Source organism: Mercenaria mercenaria, chromosome 18, assembly GCF_021730395.1.
Source record: "Mercenaria mercenaria strain notata chromosome 18, MADL_Memer_1, whole genome shotgun sequence".
Lineage (NCBI taxonomy): Eukaryota > Metazoa > Mollusca > Bivalvia > Venerida > Veneridae > Mercenaria > Mercenaria mercenaria.
This window is the reverse complement of record NC_069378.1, coordinates 50,983,381-51,002,325: the sequence shown is the minus strand read 5'-3', so window position 1 is coordinate 51,002,325 and position 18,945 is coordinate 50,983,381. Positions and strand designations below refer to the sequence as shown.

Below are 18,945 nucleotides of genomic sequence, written 5' to 3'. Positions count from 1 at the left end.
TCTCTCAAGCAGCCGCCATCTGCCTTTAGCAGCCAGATTATGCTGCTCCCTCGGCTTGTTACTTAACACAGGTTTGACTGTATATTCATCTTTAAAGAATGAAAGACAACACAATTTAAATACCTTAACTTTGCCAATCAATAATAGGATACGTATACTGAGAGTCGGAGTCTTTATTTTAACAATACTAGCTAAATTTACTACGATTTGTGGTACACATGTCTCATAAAAGCTTTTGTCATCTATATTTTACCCAGTCAGTCCTAAAAGTCATCTTAATCGATATCGGGTAAGACAATACAATATAAAAAAGCAAGATATTGGAGGTTCATCATTTATTGTGTGTTCGTCTACAAGAACGGAACAAGAAGGAAGATGCCTAACTACTACAGGCTTTTCTTGGTATTAAATATTTAAATAAATATTTTATTTTATAGAAAATATTTTGGATATAACTTTGATTTTTTTTTTTACTTTTTATTGTTATAAGACTGCAATAAGATACAAACGCACCGAGGGAAAGGATGTTCAAAAACGTACATTTCTTGGTAAGTACCACGTTGTTTTTTCTTTTAACTTTTATGTTTAAGTGTTTAAGTTTAATGATAGAAATTAAATAAGCATTTGAAATTTTAAAATGTTACTCAGCTACACATAGATGTCTAGAATTTGCAAAATTTATGAGAAGAGAGGGGATGTTATTGCAAAAAAAATATCTTCTTTAACTTGCCACGTCATACAAAGTTAAACTTAATCATTTTTCATTTTAAAATATTACTCAACTACACATAGATGTCTAAAATTTACAAAATTTATCAGCAGAGAGGGACAGTATATCTTCTTTAACCTGCCACGTCATACACAGTTAAACTTAATCATTTTTAATTTCAAAATGTTACTCAACTACACATAAATGTCTAGAATATAAAAAGTTATGAGCAGAGAAGGGAAGTTACTGCAAAAACAAAATATCTTCTTTAACTTGCCACATCATAGAAAAATAAAAGCAGTTAATAGGATAGATAATTTCAGTTGGAATTAATAGTGTTTGACCAAAATGCTATTGGGATCTTGGGATGCGTTTAATGTCAGGATACACTGGGCGAGAGGAAATGTGTTTAATGGCACTGACCTCTAGATTTTGGCTAAGAAATGATCTTTCTTTCAAATTGAAGTTTGGTCATATTATGAACATTAGAATATGAGATTTTGTTTCTAAACTATTTTAAAAATGCCAATCTAAAAAAAAAGGATGACCGCATCGGGAATCGAACCCGGACCGCCACGGCAATAAAGGAGTTTTTCGCTATAGAGGATTTAGTGTTCAATGCGCGTTAAATATAGATATTAATAATCGAGGCAATTTACCTCGCGTAATGCGTTACAAGCGCTTTTCGATTTCCATCATAAAAAGTAGTAAAAAACATGTAATTCTCATCTCGTAGCATATACACTGTCAGTAATTAAGTTTCAAAGCATTCTTAAGTAATATAGCATTAATTTCCAGATATCTGAGAAAACTGATGTATTAGTATCACCTTCCTTATTTTCAAATATTTGCCTATTAAGAGAGAAATTGGCCAGATATTTGTTTAAATATGTTTTAATATGAATACATAACGGTAGTGCAGTAAATTTGCATGCTCATAAAGAGATTTTAGCGGAAAAACGTGCCATGCGGCAGCCGTAAAAATGCCACGTAATTTGTCTACAGTCAGACTTTTTTTATTGTTTCTGGTCCATCTGACTCTTAGAGTTTATTAATAGAGTGGGGAGAGGTGTGCTGGGTGCACATGTTATGACCTTTCAAGAATAAACGAAAAACGGAAATATCAAAACTTACGTGCGTTCTAAGGCTTAAGTTCAAAGATTTTTTCTCATAGATCAAGTTAGGCTGTGACAAGGATCGAATAATATCTTAATTCGACAAAGATGAGTTTGGTTAATTGCAGTTTTACTAATGTATGCTCATCCCATATATAGCTCTATAAAATTCATTTATGGACGCGGCTTAACAACGTGTGAATCTGTATATTTAGATGATAATCTATGGTTCTTTTGGTCAAAAGTAAATGCAGTAATTTCTACCTCTTTGAATGAAAAGTTTACAGTACTTGCTGGAATTTATTTTCCCATTACCACATTCTAGTAACATCGCTAAACCGATAAAGCGGGACAGCTTTACCTATCACGAAAATCAATAAAAACAATAATCCAATATCACTGCATGCTACCGGAGCCCGCCCGCTTAGCTCAATAGGGAGAGCGTTGGTCTACGGATCGCGGGGTCGTGAATTTGATTCCGGGCGGGGCGTATGTTCTCCGTGACGATTTGATGAAAGACATCGTGTCTGAAATCATTCGTCTTCCACCTATGATTCATGTGGGGAAGTTGGCAGTTACTTGCGGAGAACAGGTTTGTACTGGTACAGAATCCAGGAACACTGATTAGGTTAACTGCCCGCCGTTACATAACTGATATACTGTTGAAAAACGGCGTTAAAACTCAAAAAAACATAAACATCACTGTTACCGGACTGATTGGTCGATTTCCGTACTATTTGGTGTTGTTGTTGTAGTAACACGTTGACAAAATCGATAATTAACAGCCGGTATACCTAACGATATACTTGAATGAAGTTTTAATATTAAAGAGAAAAGGAGAACAAGTCGAAAATGTATATAATACTGTATTGTAAATTTAAATAAAAGTAATATCTAAGAATATGAATATATAAAATAAGTTAATTCCTCCGTTTAGCCAAAGAAGTATAAAATATCTTATTTTTATAGCTTAGCCTACACAAAGCGGACTGTCTATATAGTCAGCTTCACAATTTAACACTTGTTAGTACATGAAGCAAACTCCTGTATACAAAAGAAATATTTACGCACAAGAAACAGTGTCTGTAAATAAACATTAAAAACAGGAATTACATATATCATACAGCACTACTGAAATAATGTTTCACACAAAATACCAATCGATACTTTAAACTGACGGCAAACTGTAATGGCTGTAACATGTATTTAAGGACCACAATGGAAATAAGGGATTCTTCTATCTCTTTTTTGTGTCATCCTTTGCTATATAATGTTGATGACATGGTTGTATTTAACATACATTTTGTTCATTGTTGTTTGTATGTTTTATATGATGCCATGAAATTGTACATTGTATGCAGAAATAAATCTATCTATCTATGTACAGATCAAATGTTTGAAAAATGCAAAAATCATACTTGGACTCAAAATCGCAGCTTGAAATTAATTGATTTACTTATGGTACGCATAAATAAAGGTCAATTGTAACATTCAGTCATTTCTGTTGACTTAATTGATTTTTTTTTGAAAATGCCAAAAACTCAAAGTCAATAAAAATGGCTGAAACTCACAAATGACGTTAATTTATGCATACACTACTGTAAATAAACCAATTAATTTCAAGCTGCGGTTTTGGGAATAAATGTAATTTCATAAGTTTTCATACACGCAATCTGTTTACAGATCGAAAAATCTGTAAATTTATAGATTATCTGTAAATTTAAAGATAATCTGTAAATTAATATACCACTTTCCTAGACCTGTTTATAGCAGTACTCTTAAAGATAAGAAAATTTTAAGTCCTCTAGGCTATAATTTTAATTTGTTTTGAAGCACTACTACAAAAAATCTTTCTATTTGTGAGCTGTCTGACAAAGAAACTACTAATTGGCGCGAAAACCTCGGCGGGCCTCTTAAATACGTAATGATGACCCAATAAAATTGACCGTACTATACATGAAGTTTGACCAATGAACCTCGATGAAAGAAATAAATGAGAAGGTAAGGTATGGCGGGAATTAAAACAACAGAGTACGTTGGTATCATGTTTTTTCTTAGCTGGCTTATGCCATGGTCAGCGATTGGTTCATATAACCATGTAACATAAAGGAATGATTCTCATGGGCTCTTATTTATGATAAGATTAACATAAACCCCTTCGTTGATCTATGAGTCATAGTTGAAACATACATAAAAAAGTACATAAAACATTTTATACATATTATATGAAATATATTTACGTCTATTGTTTCCCCAAAGGTTACTGAAGTATCACTCTGTATAGAAAACTCAACAACAGATATTGAATTGAATAAAGGATATAAAATTTCTATTATTAAAAGACCATAAAGTAAAAGAGATGTGGCACATGTTTTACTCAGCTGACGTATGGCGATGAGAGGTGGTTACTTTACAACTTTTACGGTAGTATTCTGTAATTTTGACACCTTTTTCACTTTCATTTTGCAGCTTGGGTGATATTTCAAAACGATACATCTTGACCTTGCAGGCATATAAAGTACGCGATGATTTTTGCAGCTATAGCAATTTATAGACGATTCCAGTTCTAAGAAATGGAAAGAATGGTTTCTGTTGCAACTGTTACACATTTTATTTGATATTTCAGTTGATACTCCTTGCCACATCATATGCTGATGCTAAAAAGGCAAAAAGTTCAGAATTGTCAGGTGCAAAAAAATCAGGAAGTTCACACTCGACTGGTGCTAAAAAATCAGGATGTTCACACTCGGATGATACTACAAAATCAGGAGGTTCAAAGTCATCCAATAAAAACTGCAAGGGACATGATAGTGTAGGTATCATTTTGTGTGTTTTGCTTGATTGATCAAATGTCGCACCATTTCTGTTATGCAACGGCAATAAGTAGTCTTGATTCACAGTGCTTTATTCATTTATCTCACAGAGGCGGAAGACGAAGCTGTCAAATCGTCATTTATAAAATACGTTGAATCGGTGGATCGGCCGGTCGGTTTGTAACTCAGCGATTTGAATTGTTTCAGTAGTAGAATTATTGCTGACATCCTTTCGTCAGTCTTGAAGACGGTGTCCTTGTCACACAAAATTTGCATGTTATCAGGTTTCTCGATTACCTGATGCTTTTAACTTCGCACATGTATCTTGCATCATGAGATTGCCTCATATGACAAGTAATATGACTCTAGCTTTTGTTCTGTTAAAATTATGCCCCTTTTTAACTAAGAATTCCTGATTAAAGTTTTGCATGTAACGCATTGTTCTCTACAACCACCAAGCCAGATGCTTTCCAAATTCCAATATTATTTGAAAGCGCTTGTTATCTAATTCTATTAGACTAATTCATTTGGTATTTTGTTGAAAATAACATAGTTTTATTCATGGAAATCTTGTTCACCATATCAGGTATCAAACACAATATAACAAATACTTGATTTTAACGTCAATATTGCTGAATGCTCTAAATACAAGCAAGCATTTGATATTTGGCATAAAATACATAGCATTGGGAAGTTAACATTATACCGTATTTCATGTCAAATGCTAATTCTTAAACACCGAGTCATAATTGTCAAATGCCATGGCAAAACAATACTGTTGGAAGGACGGTGTGTCATGCTTATTTCCAAATGCTAATTAATGACAAATAATTAATGCAAAATGCTTTTTTGCAAAATAATGAATGTCAAATATTGACTGACATGATACAGACCATCATTTTATAAAGAATTATCTTTCGGCTGTAAAGATTAAACATTTGAAATATTCGCATAATGAGAGCAAGAATATGGTACTTAGCGATTAACATTAGATATGGTGCACCAGCCTTCCATAAATGCATCTACCTTCAATGGTGTTTTCATTTATAATTCTTTGTGTAGAGAATAAAACCTCTTTTCTTTTTCTTTTTGTTTGGTGCTGCAGTGACTGCAGTACGGTGCTTAGAGATGACTAAATGGAAATCATTTTTGCTAACACTTCTGTGAGTTTTTTTCAATTTTGGTACAGCTTTCTCATGATTTTGTCTTTATGAGTTTAGACTGCTCAGTACAAAAATGACTGTGACAATTCCTACAAACACTGTTAACTGGCTTTCCGATCAGACAACAAATCTCGGTTTTATTGACACCTTTAACAAGTTTTATAGGGTAGCAATCCTAATCCTCATTTTGCCACATATAATACAAAGCAGTTTCTTTATTGTAGGAATAAACTTGACAGCTACATATCTTTTAAAATGTACTTTTGATAAACTTTTAAAATCTGTTCTTTAGTATCAGAATTTTACTGATTGAATAATCCTTTAAATAAATTTAAACATATAATTGTTAATAAAAATATTTGGAAGAGGACGCATAAAGATATCTACAAAATAGCAGAATAGTTTATTCTAGATGAGAATGGTTCTTCAGTTATCACCATTATAAAATCCGTGAGGTAAACAGATTTATGATCAGCAGCGTAACACTTGACCACTAGCATGATATACTAAATTATCCATGGGTAATCTATTAGCCATAGGTGCCGTATTATCTCTCTGAGAGCATTTCGGATTGTACTAGACTGATAATTTTAACATCATTCCTCTGTGAAAATTTCTAAAATACACTGGCTTTTGTCTCTATGGAATTGAATTCGACAAAAAGGGGAAAATGTAGAAATATATTTATCATCAGTCTAGTGGCTAGACTAGGAGGAATGACTTATGATTGGTGAGGGCGGTGTCATGAGATAGCTCTCGTTAAATGTAGACATGTGCTTTGTCCATTGTTCTGACCGAGCAAAAGTATTAGTGTCCGTAAACAGCTATGAATTATTCAGTTGCTGATTTTCAGATTCCGATATACGATGAGCATACGTGAAGTATACGTAATTGTTTGTTTGGCGATTTTTCAGCTTTTTGTGATGGAGAAAGATACAAGTTCCCCAAACTCAGGGCTTCATTTTAGGCATTGACTGGCACCTCGATCATCGAACCATGGGCCTTCCATAAGTCAGCTGGATGGCTTCTTGAAGGAATTCTATATCCAAAGCGACCATAATTATAAATACCCCTCAAATGTGCTTTCAGTAATACGCATACATAAGATGACGCTAATTTTGTTCAATGATAATGAGCTATAATGCAATTTACTACATGTATCTTTTTTCACATTTACAGCGCTGTCCGCCGAATGAAACATGTGCAACCACAGCCAATTGTGTAGTGTCGAAGTATTGTGTTCACAGATGCTTCCCGTGTAAGTTTCACTTTTTCGATATTTCTTAGTTTAAACAATATTTTATTTTTGAAGCAACATACACATAACATGTACAACAAATTTTTACATGTCAAATACATGGATTGGAAAACAAGCTGATAGCTTATGTAAATTCCTTTCCAAAAATATATTTCTTATTAAACAAGAATAGCATCAGTAACCTAGTGGCTACTATAACTTAACTGACATCTTTTTTTATTTTCTGATGGTCGCGCCAATTAAGTTATGGTTAATTCCATTTGGTATCCTAACCAGTGTCGAACCACAACATCTGGGCACTGACTCTCGTGAGAAACTGATGACATCTCGCAAAGTTAATAGTTATTGATTATTTTTGGAAATCAAGTCCAACATTTTGTAACTTTTATTAATTTTATTGAATTATGAATTTAGCTATTTTAAACAAAATTCATGAAAAACATGAAAAACAAGGTTTAAATTAAAAAGAAAATATATCAATAAATAACAGATTCTGAACGGCCTATTTGAGGAGAATACTCTGATCAGCTTACAACAGTAATGGCGGGCAAAATATTGCAGACAGCGATATCCATTTGAAACCTGCGTGAATAAGTTGTGTTCAGAATTTGTTGCAAGGTTTATTTTATGTCGGATCAAAGAAAAGTTGAATCGAAATGTTTTTAAGTAAAAAGTGAGTCCATGGCATTTTATTTGAGGAAATTATAGTGTGACAGACCTCTGGCACGATTTCTAGTTAGGTTTTAATACGGGATTTGTTTCATCTCCGAGATCTGTGCCAACATGTAAACCAACTCTCCACTGCAGCAAAGTGTTATGGAACATTCTTATGTTTTGACTGTTTACTCTTTTTTTCAGTGTAGTGACAATATATAATTATGCTCAAAGAAGACAAATGTTCATAAAAGCATATGAAATAGGGGATGCCTTGATAAAAGATATTTTTTTAGGTACTTGCGTTCATGGCGATTGCCTTATCGACACCTCTCCTCCTTATAAACCGTGGATGCACGATAACCCATCTATTTTATCCTGCATATGTCACCCTGGTTGGACAGGGGCAAACTGTGATGAAGGTAGTATTATTTCATTCTGTTAATTCAAGGGGCTCTGTGGCAGAGTGGTTATGGTCGTTGACTTAGAATCACTTGCCCTGCACCGCTATCTAGACCTTGCTTTGGGTGTAAAATTCTTCATGCGAGGAATCCAACTAGCTGGCTTACAAAAGTTCGGTTGTTCTATCCAGGTGCCCATGCCCGAAACAATGCCCGGAAGCTGTAAAAGTGGTCATATGACCTAAAATTTATCGATATGACTCGAAACCCAACAAAAACAAAAAGCATAATGATATCGGATCATTGGATCATTGTTACAGTTGTTTTGTTTTGGCGTTTCTTCTCAATTTAACAAAATCCAAATTACATTTATGCACAGGCGTCCAGGTATTGTAGCAGAACGTTTGATAAAAATACATCAAAAATGGTTGAAAAATTCATGATAAAACATAACACATTATAAGGCGTCCTCAGTGTAGGTTTTGCCACTGACTTTCGAGGACAATGCTTTACTGTGTTCTGATTCTTTTTAGCTTGACTATTCAAAGAATTGTAGAGCAATTGGACTCGCCTGTGCATCCGCGTCTGCGTCTGTGTCCGCTTTGGCGATGGCGTCCCGATTTGGTTAAGTTTTTGTATGTAAGCTGGTATCTCAGTAACCACTACTGGGAATGGATTGAAACTTTACACACTTATTCACTGTGATAAACTGAATTACAGTGCACAGGTTCCACAACTCTATTTTGCTTCTTTACAAAATTATGCCCCTTTTTCGACTTTTTCGTTAAGGTTTTGTATTTAAGCTGGTATCTCAGTACCCACTAATTGGAATGGATTGAAACTTCACACACTTGTTCACTGTCATCATCTGACATGCACTAAGCAGGTCCCATAACTCTACTTTTTTCCCCCCAAATTATGCCTTTTTCAACTTGGCAGTTTTTGGTTAAGTTTTTGTATGTAAGCTGGTGTCTCACTATTAGCTAATGGGAATGGATTGAAACTTCACACACTTGTTCATTGTCATGATCTGACATGCACTGTGCAGGTCCCATAACTCTATTTTGCATTTTTTCAAAATTATGCCCCTTTTAAAACTTAGCAATGTTTTTGTATGTAAACTGGTATCTCAGTAACTATCCACTAATGGACTAATGGGAAAGGATTGAAACTTCACATACTTGTTCACTGTCATTATATGACATGCAGTGCACAGGTTTAATAACTCTACCTAGCATATTTACAAACTTATGCCCCTTTTTCAACTTAGCAGTTTTTTGGTTAAAATCTTAATGTAAGCTGGTATCTCAGTACCCACCAATGGGAATGGATTGAAACTTCACACAATTGTCCACTGTCATGAGCTGATAAGCACTGTGCAGGTTCCATAAACCTGTTATCCATTTTTACAAAATTATGCTCCTTTTTCAACTTTTGTATTCATTCATTTGACAAGGCTGTTGAATAGTCGAGCGTTGCTGTCCTCCGACAGCTTTTGTTTTTTTCCATCATAGTCTACTTGTTTGCATTTTGTCTGTGTAGTTTGTGTACATGTTAATGGTGTACACCTTGGATGGGCACCTGGTTTTCCTTTACCATTAAAAGCTTGAATAGTCGCCATACGACCTAAATTACGTCAATGCATCTCTAAACCGAACAAACAAAAATGAATCAAACTTTCTTACATTGAATTTCATTGCTGTTTATTATACTTGGCGTTTATATATCCCCGAAATGCTTCTACAGAATACTGATGAATGTTATTGTATATCAGAGCTAAGCTCAAACCGGTGCTACTGGCGTAAGGTGTATTGCACATTTCAGTACCTCCCATGAACACACTCAGTAAAACCAACGCTGATATGAGCCGCGTCATGAGAAAATCAACATAGTGGCTTTGCGACCAGCATGGATCCAGACCAGCCTGCACATCTGCGCAGTCTGGTCAGGATCCATGCTGTTCGCTAACGGTTTCTCTAATTGCAATAGGCTTTGGAAACGAACAGCATGGATCCTGACCAGACTGCACAGATGCGCAAGCTGGTCTGGATCCATGCTGGTCGCAAAGCCACTATGTTGGTTTTCCCCTGGCGCGGCTCATATTATCTTTGCTTGGTTGTGTTCTATACTTTCAATGGATCTTCTTATAGATTTTACTTTAATGTCCGGGTGCTTGCAAAGAATTGAAAACTGAATGTATTAACCTAAGCTTCCGTTTTAAGTACAGTCTTATAACTACATGCGTTAACATATTGGTTCCGTTTCGGGTATTGTCCAGGTGTTTGTATAGGTTAGCAGCCATCTGTATTGACGAGTCACTATTTTTTCAGATATCATCGATTTTAAAGTTGCTTGCAACTGCTCCGCATCAACCTGTGTTGATTTTATTATTATGGATATTTCAGATATCGTGGATTGCCCAGATGCTTGTCAAGGCCCGTCTTCTGTTTGCTATGACTCTCCACCTGGGAGTTTTACTTGCAACTGTTCTGAGCCTGGTTACGAGGTAGCCAATGGCACAACATGCATAGGTAAGATGGATAAATCCTTACCATTCTTTAAAGCTTTATAATGAAAATATTTGTTCTGGTTTTGATTACCTGGCTAAACTATTACTGATTCATCTTGAAATTTAGTGAGGTCATTATACATGTATATCTATTCATGCAGACAGTAAATTAGGATGAAATGTACATTATCTGCCTCTCAGTATCATATATGTGTTGGACATAGTCACAGAATGAAATGAATCATCTGCTCAAGGAACTTAGAACAGAACAGTCTCGCTTGGACACTATAGAGAGCGCCACATTCTCAACTCTGAATGAAACATTGTTTTAGGACCTGTTGAAGACAGCCTTTGATGCTGCTTTAAACAAAATCATTGCACTCCTCTGTTGTACCAGTCAACTGTTCACTTAACATGGATAAATTTCAAACTCAAACAGCCTCTTGCTAACATAGCAGCCCCCTTCAACAAACTCCTCGTCACTCACTGAACATAGTCAACTCTCCATGCCTCATTGGACAGAGACAACTCCTAAAATATCATTGCATAGAAACAATTACTTCTCACTCATTAAACAGTGTCAAATCGTGGTGCTTCATCGCACAGACTAGTTTTTGACTCATTAAACTTAGTCAGCTTCTCTTGACTGCCTGAACATAGTCAGCTACTCGTTATTTGTTGCATAGAGATAAATTCTTGTGCCTTGTTGCATGAAGAAACATCTCTTGACTCATTAAACATTGTCTACAAATCGTGCCTTATTACATAGAGAAAACTTCTCATAACTCATTTAACGCTGTCTAGTGTTTGTTACTCATTACACATGGACAACTTCTCGTGACTCATTCAACATAGTCAACGGACTACTCGTACTTCATTGAACTTTGCATGACTCATTAAACATTCTCTTCTCCTCAAACCTCATTGCACAGAGTAAACTTCATGTAACCATAAACAATTTTTACTCTTTCTGCAATATTGTACAGAGTCAACTGCTTGTTACTTATTTAACATAGTTAACTTCTCCTGCCTTATTGCACAGAGATAATGTTACGTTACTCATTGAAGATAGTCAACTACGTGGACTAGTTGCACAGAGACAAATTCTTTGTGCGTCGTTGTGCAGAAAAACATCTCGTTACTCATTGAGCATTGTCTAATCCTAGTGCGTCCTTGTACAGAGAAAACGTCTTGTGACTCCTTACACATGGTCAACTCATTGTGCCTCACTGCACAGAGACAACTTCATGTGACGCATTAAATACAGCAGACCCATCATAACACATCAAACAGAGCCAACTTGTGACTTATTTCACAGAATAATTTCCTTTTACTCACTGGATAGAAACAGCTCATGTATTTAGGCTTGTGTATGAAGCCCGCATGTATATAAAGATGTATATTAGTTGTTCAAAGAGCTTTTTATTTCGTAAATGAGATGTGAAACCAAAATTTGTAGCCCTGTTTGGCGCCATATAACCTATACTGTGTTGGTGTGCCGTAAAACTCAAATAAATAAATTGTTGTTCAAAGACTGTTTGACTTAACAAGTATTTTTGTTTTACACTTCAGATATTGATGAATGTCTTCCACCATCCCCATGCACAGGCCTAACGTCATCTTGTGTGAACTCTGAGGGGTCTTACTCATGTTATTGTGCCTGTGGCTGGGAGGTGATAAATGACGTATGTTTTGGTAGGTTATACTCCAGTTATCGTTATACTTTGTTGTGTTATAAAAAGTATGAATGCTCGTCAAAAATGATTTACGTATGGTGTAAGATGCCCAAACGTCTCTAGATTCATTCACCATTGACAGCTCCTCATGCCCCAAAGCACAAAGAATACTTCTCGTCACTCATTGAACATAGTCAACTACTTGTGCCTCGTTGAACATCGCCTACTCCTCATGCCTTAATGCACAAAGAAAATTACTTTTGACTCATTGAATATTGTCTACTTCTCGTGCCTCATTGCACAGTGAAAACTTCTCATGACTCATTTAACTTTGTAAACTCCTTGTGCTTCATTGCACAGAGACAATTTCTCGTGACACATTAAACATAGTCAACTATTCGTTTCGCCGTTAACCGCGTGTATACAAAGACTAATTATTTGTTGTTCCAAGATTAGTTTGACTGAACATGTTCAGGATTTTAGATAATGATGACTGTTTATGAACAGTAGTTTCACTTAGGCCGGTGCTAGGGACTGTAAGGGTGTGATACTTTCATTACCTCTCGTGAACAGATATAATTAAACTAATCTTTCGCATGATTGTGTTCTATACTTTCAATTGATGATCTTAATGATTCTATTAATTTATCGCTTAAGTATATGCCAGGTGCTTGTACAGGCTCGCAACCAACATGAGTTAACCTTCAGGTATCGTTGAGAGTCCAAGTGCTTGTACAGGATTCAACCCATCTATATTGACCTAATACTGTCATTTTAGGTGTCATCGCTATTCAATGTGCTTGCATATGCTGCACATCAACCTTTTTATCTATCGCTTTAATTTCAGATATCGTGGATTGCCCATATGCTTGTCATGGCCCATCATCCAATTGTGTTGACTCCCCACCTGGTAGTTTTACTTGCAGCTGTTCTGATCCTGGTTACGAGCTAGCTAATGACACAATAACTTGCATAGGTAACTTTGATAAAACCTTAAATGACATATTTTTAACTGGATAAGGAAATTATTTCGTTCTCGTTTTGATCATCTAACTAAACTATTACTGATTCATCTTGAAATTTAGTGAAGACATCATATCTGTATAACTATTTAAAGCACTATACCACTTAAAATAAGACAGTAAATCAGGAAAAAATGTACAGTATCAGTATCTCAGTACGCGTTGGAAACAGTCACCTTATATGAATGAAATGAATCAGAAGAAACAGCTCATGTATGTTAACTTATGGTTGAAGACCACATGTATATAAAGACGTCTTTTTTGTTGTTCAAAAACTGTTTGAGTGACCATGTATTTTTGTTTTACATTTCAGATATTGATGAATGTAATCCGACGTCCCCATGCACAGGTCCAACGGCTGGTTGTATGAACTCTGTAGGGTCTTACTCATGCACTTGTGACTCCGGCTGGCAATTGATCAAAGACGAATGTGTCGGTAGGTTAAACTCCAAATTATCGTAATGCATTGCTGTGCTATAAAAAAGCAGGCATGTTTGTCATAAATGTTTCACACATGGTGTAAGATGCCCAAACTTCTTGTGATTCATTCAACATTGACATATGTCATCATGCCTGAATGCACAAAGACTACTTCTTGTGACTCATTGAACATAGTCAACTACTTGTGCCTCATTGAACATTGAGTACTCCCCATGCCTCATTGCACAGAGAAAACTTCTTGATTCATTGAACTTAGTCAGCCACTCGTGACGCGTTGCACAGAGACAGGTCCTCGGGCCACGTTGCACAGGGAAAACATCTCGTGACTATTTGCAATCATTGCACAGGGACAAAGATTTGTGAGTCATTCGACGTTGTCTATTCCTAGTACCTATATGCACAAAGACAACTTCTTGTGACTCATTTAACATAGTCAACCTACCAACCCCTCGTGCACAGGTAAAACATCTCGTGATTCATTGAATATTGTCTACCCCTTGTGCCTCATTGCACAGTGTAAACTTCTCGTAAATCCTTAAACATAGTCAACTCCTTATGACTCATTACACAGAGACAACGTTTTGTGACTCATTCAATGTAATCGCTCAGTTTTATCTTTTTGATTTATATCAAGCTTTTGTCGGAAAAAATTGTTTGAAGCTAATAACTTTCGAAACAATAGCCAATAAGACATTATCTGTGTATGACAGGGGATATGCCCTACCCAGAAAGTATGTCATTCATTTCTACATTTCTCGTTGATTATATGTATAATGTTCCGTATAAAGCACTTTATCAATAAGGATTTAAATAACATTTTTAGAAATAAACAAATGTGTCGACAAATGTTATGCTGTTTCTAACGTCATTAGTGTTGTTGCGACTTACTAAGTTTGTGTTAAATCTGTTTATAAATACATATGTAATTTAATGAATTAATTTTATTTGGAATGTTTTGCTTCCTTTTGCGTTATTGCCTCTTGTATTCTTTACTAAATTTGTATTATTTCTATGTTCAGAAATAAACGAGTGCTCAGATAACCCTTGCGGGGGCCCTACTGCTACTTGTACAAACACCATTGGGAGTTTCTACTGTTACTGCAGCTCAGGATATGAACTAAAAAATCCGACAACATGTGGAGGTAAACTGAGTTAGAAGAAATAATAGTTCCATGATGATAATATGATATATGCTAACAGTAACAAATGAATGTACATTATCCAACCAACCTTTACACTATCTTAGAATCATTTAGTACACAGATATGGCAAATAGTGAAAATATACACTTTTTAACTGCAACGCTTTTAAAGTAATTCACATATGAGCCGCGCCATGAGAAAACAAATATAGTGCGTTTGCGACCATCATGGATCGAAACCAGCCTGCACATCCATGCTGTCTGGTCAGGATCCATGCTGTTGCTTTCCAAGCCTATAGCAATTAAGAGAAACCGTAAGCGAACAGCATGGATCCTGACCAGACTGCACATATGCGCTGGCTGGTCTGGATCCATGCTGGTCGCAAACCCACTATCATAATGTTGGTTTTCTTATGGCGCAGTTTATTTATACATGAACTACATGTCATGAACTGCTTCTTTAAGATTATGTCTGTTTTGCAGATATTAATGAATGTCCAGCTGCATGTACCGGGCCCAGCAGCGTTTGCACAAACGAGCAAGGAGGGTTTACTTGTTCTTGCGGTTCTGGTTTCGAGTTGATCGGCAGTGTTTGTCAAGGTAGGTTCAAACGCACAGGGCATCAGTAGGACCCGAAGTCTAAAAACTATCCATTGGATCATTTTGAATTTCATCTCGGCCTTATATATTGATGTAAATGCTCAAAAATAGGTATATTAAAACTATTAAATTTGTGTGTGTGCAATTCTACCTAGATTCAGTGATGCAGATTCAGTGATGCAGACCTCTTAAAAAAACAAGGATAAATATCAAACAGGAATCCCATGTTCCAAAACTGCAGACTCTCCGAAACGAAAATTTACGGCAGGCGAATGCGCGCGCGCACGCACACGCACGCACGCACGCACACACACACAAGGACAACATGAAAAAAAGGAACACTGTGGGGCACCACCTCGGAATGGTCAGTTGCAAAAACACTACTGGAGAGCTTAAACTGGTTTTTGTTGCACATCCAACCTCACTCTTACCCCCACCGAATTCCAAAGGCAAGGAACAGTGTAAAAAAGTAATTCCCGCAATACAAACTTGGCTACCTACCATTTTGAAATCCAGTACAGGATTCATGCCTAATAGCCACATCAGTTATCAAAGTGTTACTGTTGCCCGCAGTATTGGACTTTATCGGGAATAAGAATATGACATCCGCTGGGAAATGATCAGTTACAATCAAGCCAGATGGTGACATTTGGCTACCCAGGCAATTTTCGTTACAATGTAAAACAGTGTTTCACTTTTTGTCATTTGCTTAGGATCATAAACGTTGATAAGAAGGTTGGCCATTACTAGCAGATGACCCCTATTAATTGTTTGACCGGTAGGTCAAAGGACAAAGTCACAGTGACCCGAAACAGAATTATTCATTTGAGGTCAATATGTCAAACGTCCAACTCTTTTGACTTAAAACATTTGTGAGAAATCTGTTTATACATATATAAATTAATGAATTAATTTCATTTGGAATCTTTTGCTTCGGTTTGTGTTACTGGCTCTCGTATTTGTTATTTAATTTGTTTTATTTCTATGTTCAGATATAAACGAGTGCAACAGTGGCCCTTGCGGCGGCCCTACTGCTGTTTGTTATAATACCGAAGGAAGTTTCGACTGTTTCTGCGACTCAGGATATGAACTGAAAGATCTGACAACATGTGGAGGTACAAGTTGCATGATGATATTAATAATAACAGTATAGTGGATGTACCATTTTCCAACCAGTCTTATACAATTAAGAAACAAACACAAATAAGTATATTTCCTTTGTAACGACTAAATTTAATTTAGTTTTTATAGAAGTATGATTCTGTTACACGCTCTTTGAAAATGACATAAATATAAAGCTTAGGTATTGAGTGGAATATTATCATAAACTTCATATCAACACAAATGCCTTTGATTTTATATTAATGACCTCGTCGTCTGACCTGACCCTGTTTTTGGTAGTTTAAATTGATAATTGATCAGTGAAGAGTGATAGATAGAAAAGTTTGAATAGCCTGCTTCAGGCATTGCTTTAAGTAGTAAAATATTTGAGCCGCGCCATGAGAAAACCAACATGGTGGCTTTGCGAACAGCATGGATCAAGACCTGCCTGCGCATCCTCGTAGTCTGGTCAGTATCCATGCTGTTCGCTAATGATTTCTCTCATTGCAATAGTCTTTGAAAGCGGACAGCATGGATACTGACCAGACTGTGCGGATGCGCAGGCTTGTCTGGATATATGCTGGTCGTAAAGTCACTACATTGGCTCAAATTTTTATTTTCCAACCCTAAGATACTCTGACAACTCTACCCTATTCAAGCTGTCAAAAAATAGAATTTTGACGTTTCAGCATGTCCTGTGTACACATTGTAACATAGTTCATAAACAGACAAAAAGAAATAATGTAACCATATATAAATTTAAGATATCGATGAATGTGATGCATGTTGTCAAGTACCAGCAGGAGCTTCATGTACCAACTTTCAAGGCGGATACACATGTTACTGCCCTGAAGGATATTCTCAAAATTCCGATACATGTACCTGCGAAAGTAAGTATATAGACTTTTTCAAGATTTAAGGAAAGAGGTATATCTGGTCTCAAAATTCCCCCAAATGTCAATAGTTTCTTAAAATGCAGTAAAGGGAAAATGTCCAAATTTTGCACTATATGTAGTTTTTCTCCTGGGACGTCCCATGCCAATTACTTTGTTGTTGGCAATAATCTTTTAGTTATTTGTTAAAATACACATTAGACGCAGATTAAAAAAAGAAAATATTAAGCAAAATAGGTTGCGATTTAAACAAAAACATACGGAAATATACATTCAAATGTTCAAAATGAAGCTGATTGAGTTCTACATGATAGATTAGAACAGCGAGATAAATTTTAATAAAAAAGCTGTTTTACTGTACTTGCATTATAATTTCGAAAACTCAAAATATGTAAGGTCTTCCTGATATTCTTTTTTGCGCATTAATGTGCAAATATTTCCTTTGCGTATTTCTTTGTTGCGCATTAATGTGCAAATATTTCCTTTGCGTATTGGAACATAAATCATAGAGATAGCTTTCCAGGGGAAATACAATCAAGATCTGTATGTGGTTACAATAAAACCTTAAATGTCAACATTTTTTCCATTTATGTCCAGAACGACCTTAAAAAAGTTATAGACGAAATTTTCAGGCTAAAGAACAATTCGGTATCATTTATATAAAATTGATAGGACTAAATGCATCATGCGCATGTAGTTCTTTTGCGGAATAATTTTGCGATACTTATGTCGGGCAATATGTCCACTGCTGTTCTCGTGAACGCTTTTCAATACAATACTTTTAACCTACAAGTATTTATTTTGCTTCAGATGTTGATGAGTGTAATTCTAACATCAATGACTGCCAACAATTGTGCATCGACACTACTGGGTCGTATATCTGTTCATGTTACTTTGGTTACAGCCTTGATACTAACGAAAGAACATGTTCTGGTAAGGAATTAAGAACAGATTGTAAAAGTAGAGTTTTTTGAAGAAAAACCAATTAACATTTAACTAATACGTCTATAAATATGTTACAGTAAAGAAAAGTAACAGAAAGACAATCCAGCAACTATTAACAATAACATAATTTTATTCATGAATTAAAGTAAATACCTTTAAAAATGTCAAAGAATTGTGAAATCCAATATAATATGTAAAAATTGTCCAAATCCTGTCCAGGTCAAATATAAATCCATCTAGAATAAATTCCACTATGTTTTACACAGTTCAAAAGAAACTAGTATATCCAAAAAAAAATCATAATTGAATTTCCTTTATTCAAAGATAATGTTTTAAAGCCACAATTTAAAATAAAGCCATCAAATAATCCTTCAAAAAAATTAAATATCCACACTGGTAATATTTTGTTATTAAGTTATACAAGAAAGTATCATTAATATCTACAATCTAAGTTCTATAATCTAAGTTCTGGGCTTTTGTCAGACAGTACCCTGTTTAATATAG

General features: G+C 35.5%; 1 protein-coding gene across 2 annotated transcripts in view; it reads left to right on the top strand.

The window, feature by feature from the left end:
* Nucleotides 1–255: 255 nt before the first annotated feature.
* LOC123539365 (latent-transforming growth factor beta-binding protein 2-like) overlaps nucleotides 256–18,945 on the top strand; it is a 35,524-nt gene continuing 16,834 nt past the window's right edge. Inside the window, exons 1-13 of one of the 2 annotated variants that reach the window (XM_053529628.1) lie at nucleotides 256–402; nucleotides 4,451–4,636; nucleotides 6,980–7,058; nucleotides 8,009–8,134; nucleotides 10,519–10,644; nucleotides 12,195–12,317; nucleotides 13,146–13,274; nucleotides 13,634–13,756; nucleotides 14,781–14,903; nucleotides 15,386–15,502; nucleotides 16,495–16,617; nucleotides 17,368–17,493; nucleotides 18,307–18,429. In XM_053529628.1, coding sequence (XP_053385603.1) covers nucleotides 376–402; nucleotides 4,451–4,636; nucleotides 6,980–7,058; nucleotides 8,009–8,134; nucleotides 10,519–10,644; nucleotides 12,195–12,317; nucleotides 13,146–13,274; nucleotides 13,634–13,756; nucleotides 14,781–14,903; nucleotides 15,386–15,502; nucleotides 16,495–16,617; nucleotides 17,368–17,493; nucleotides 18,307–18,429 — 1,531 coding nt within the window. In that variant the 5' untranslated portion in view covers nucleotides 256–375. The other variant, XM_053529629.1, reaches the window with a different exon arrangement.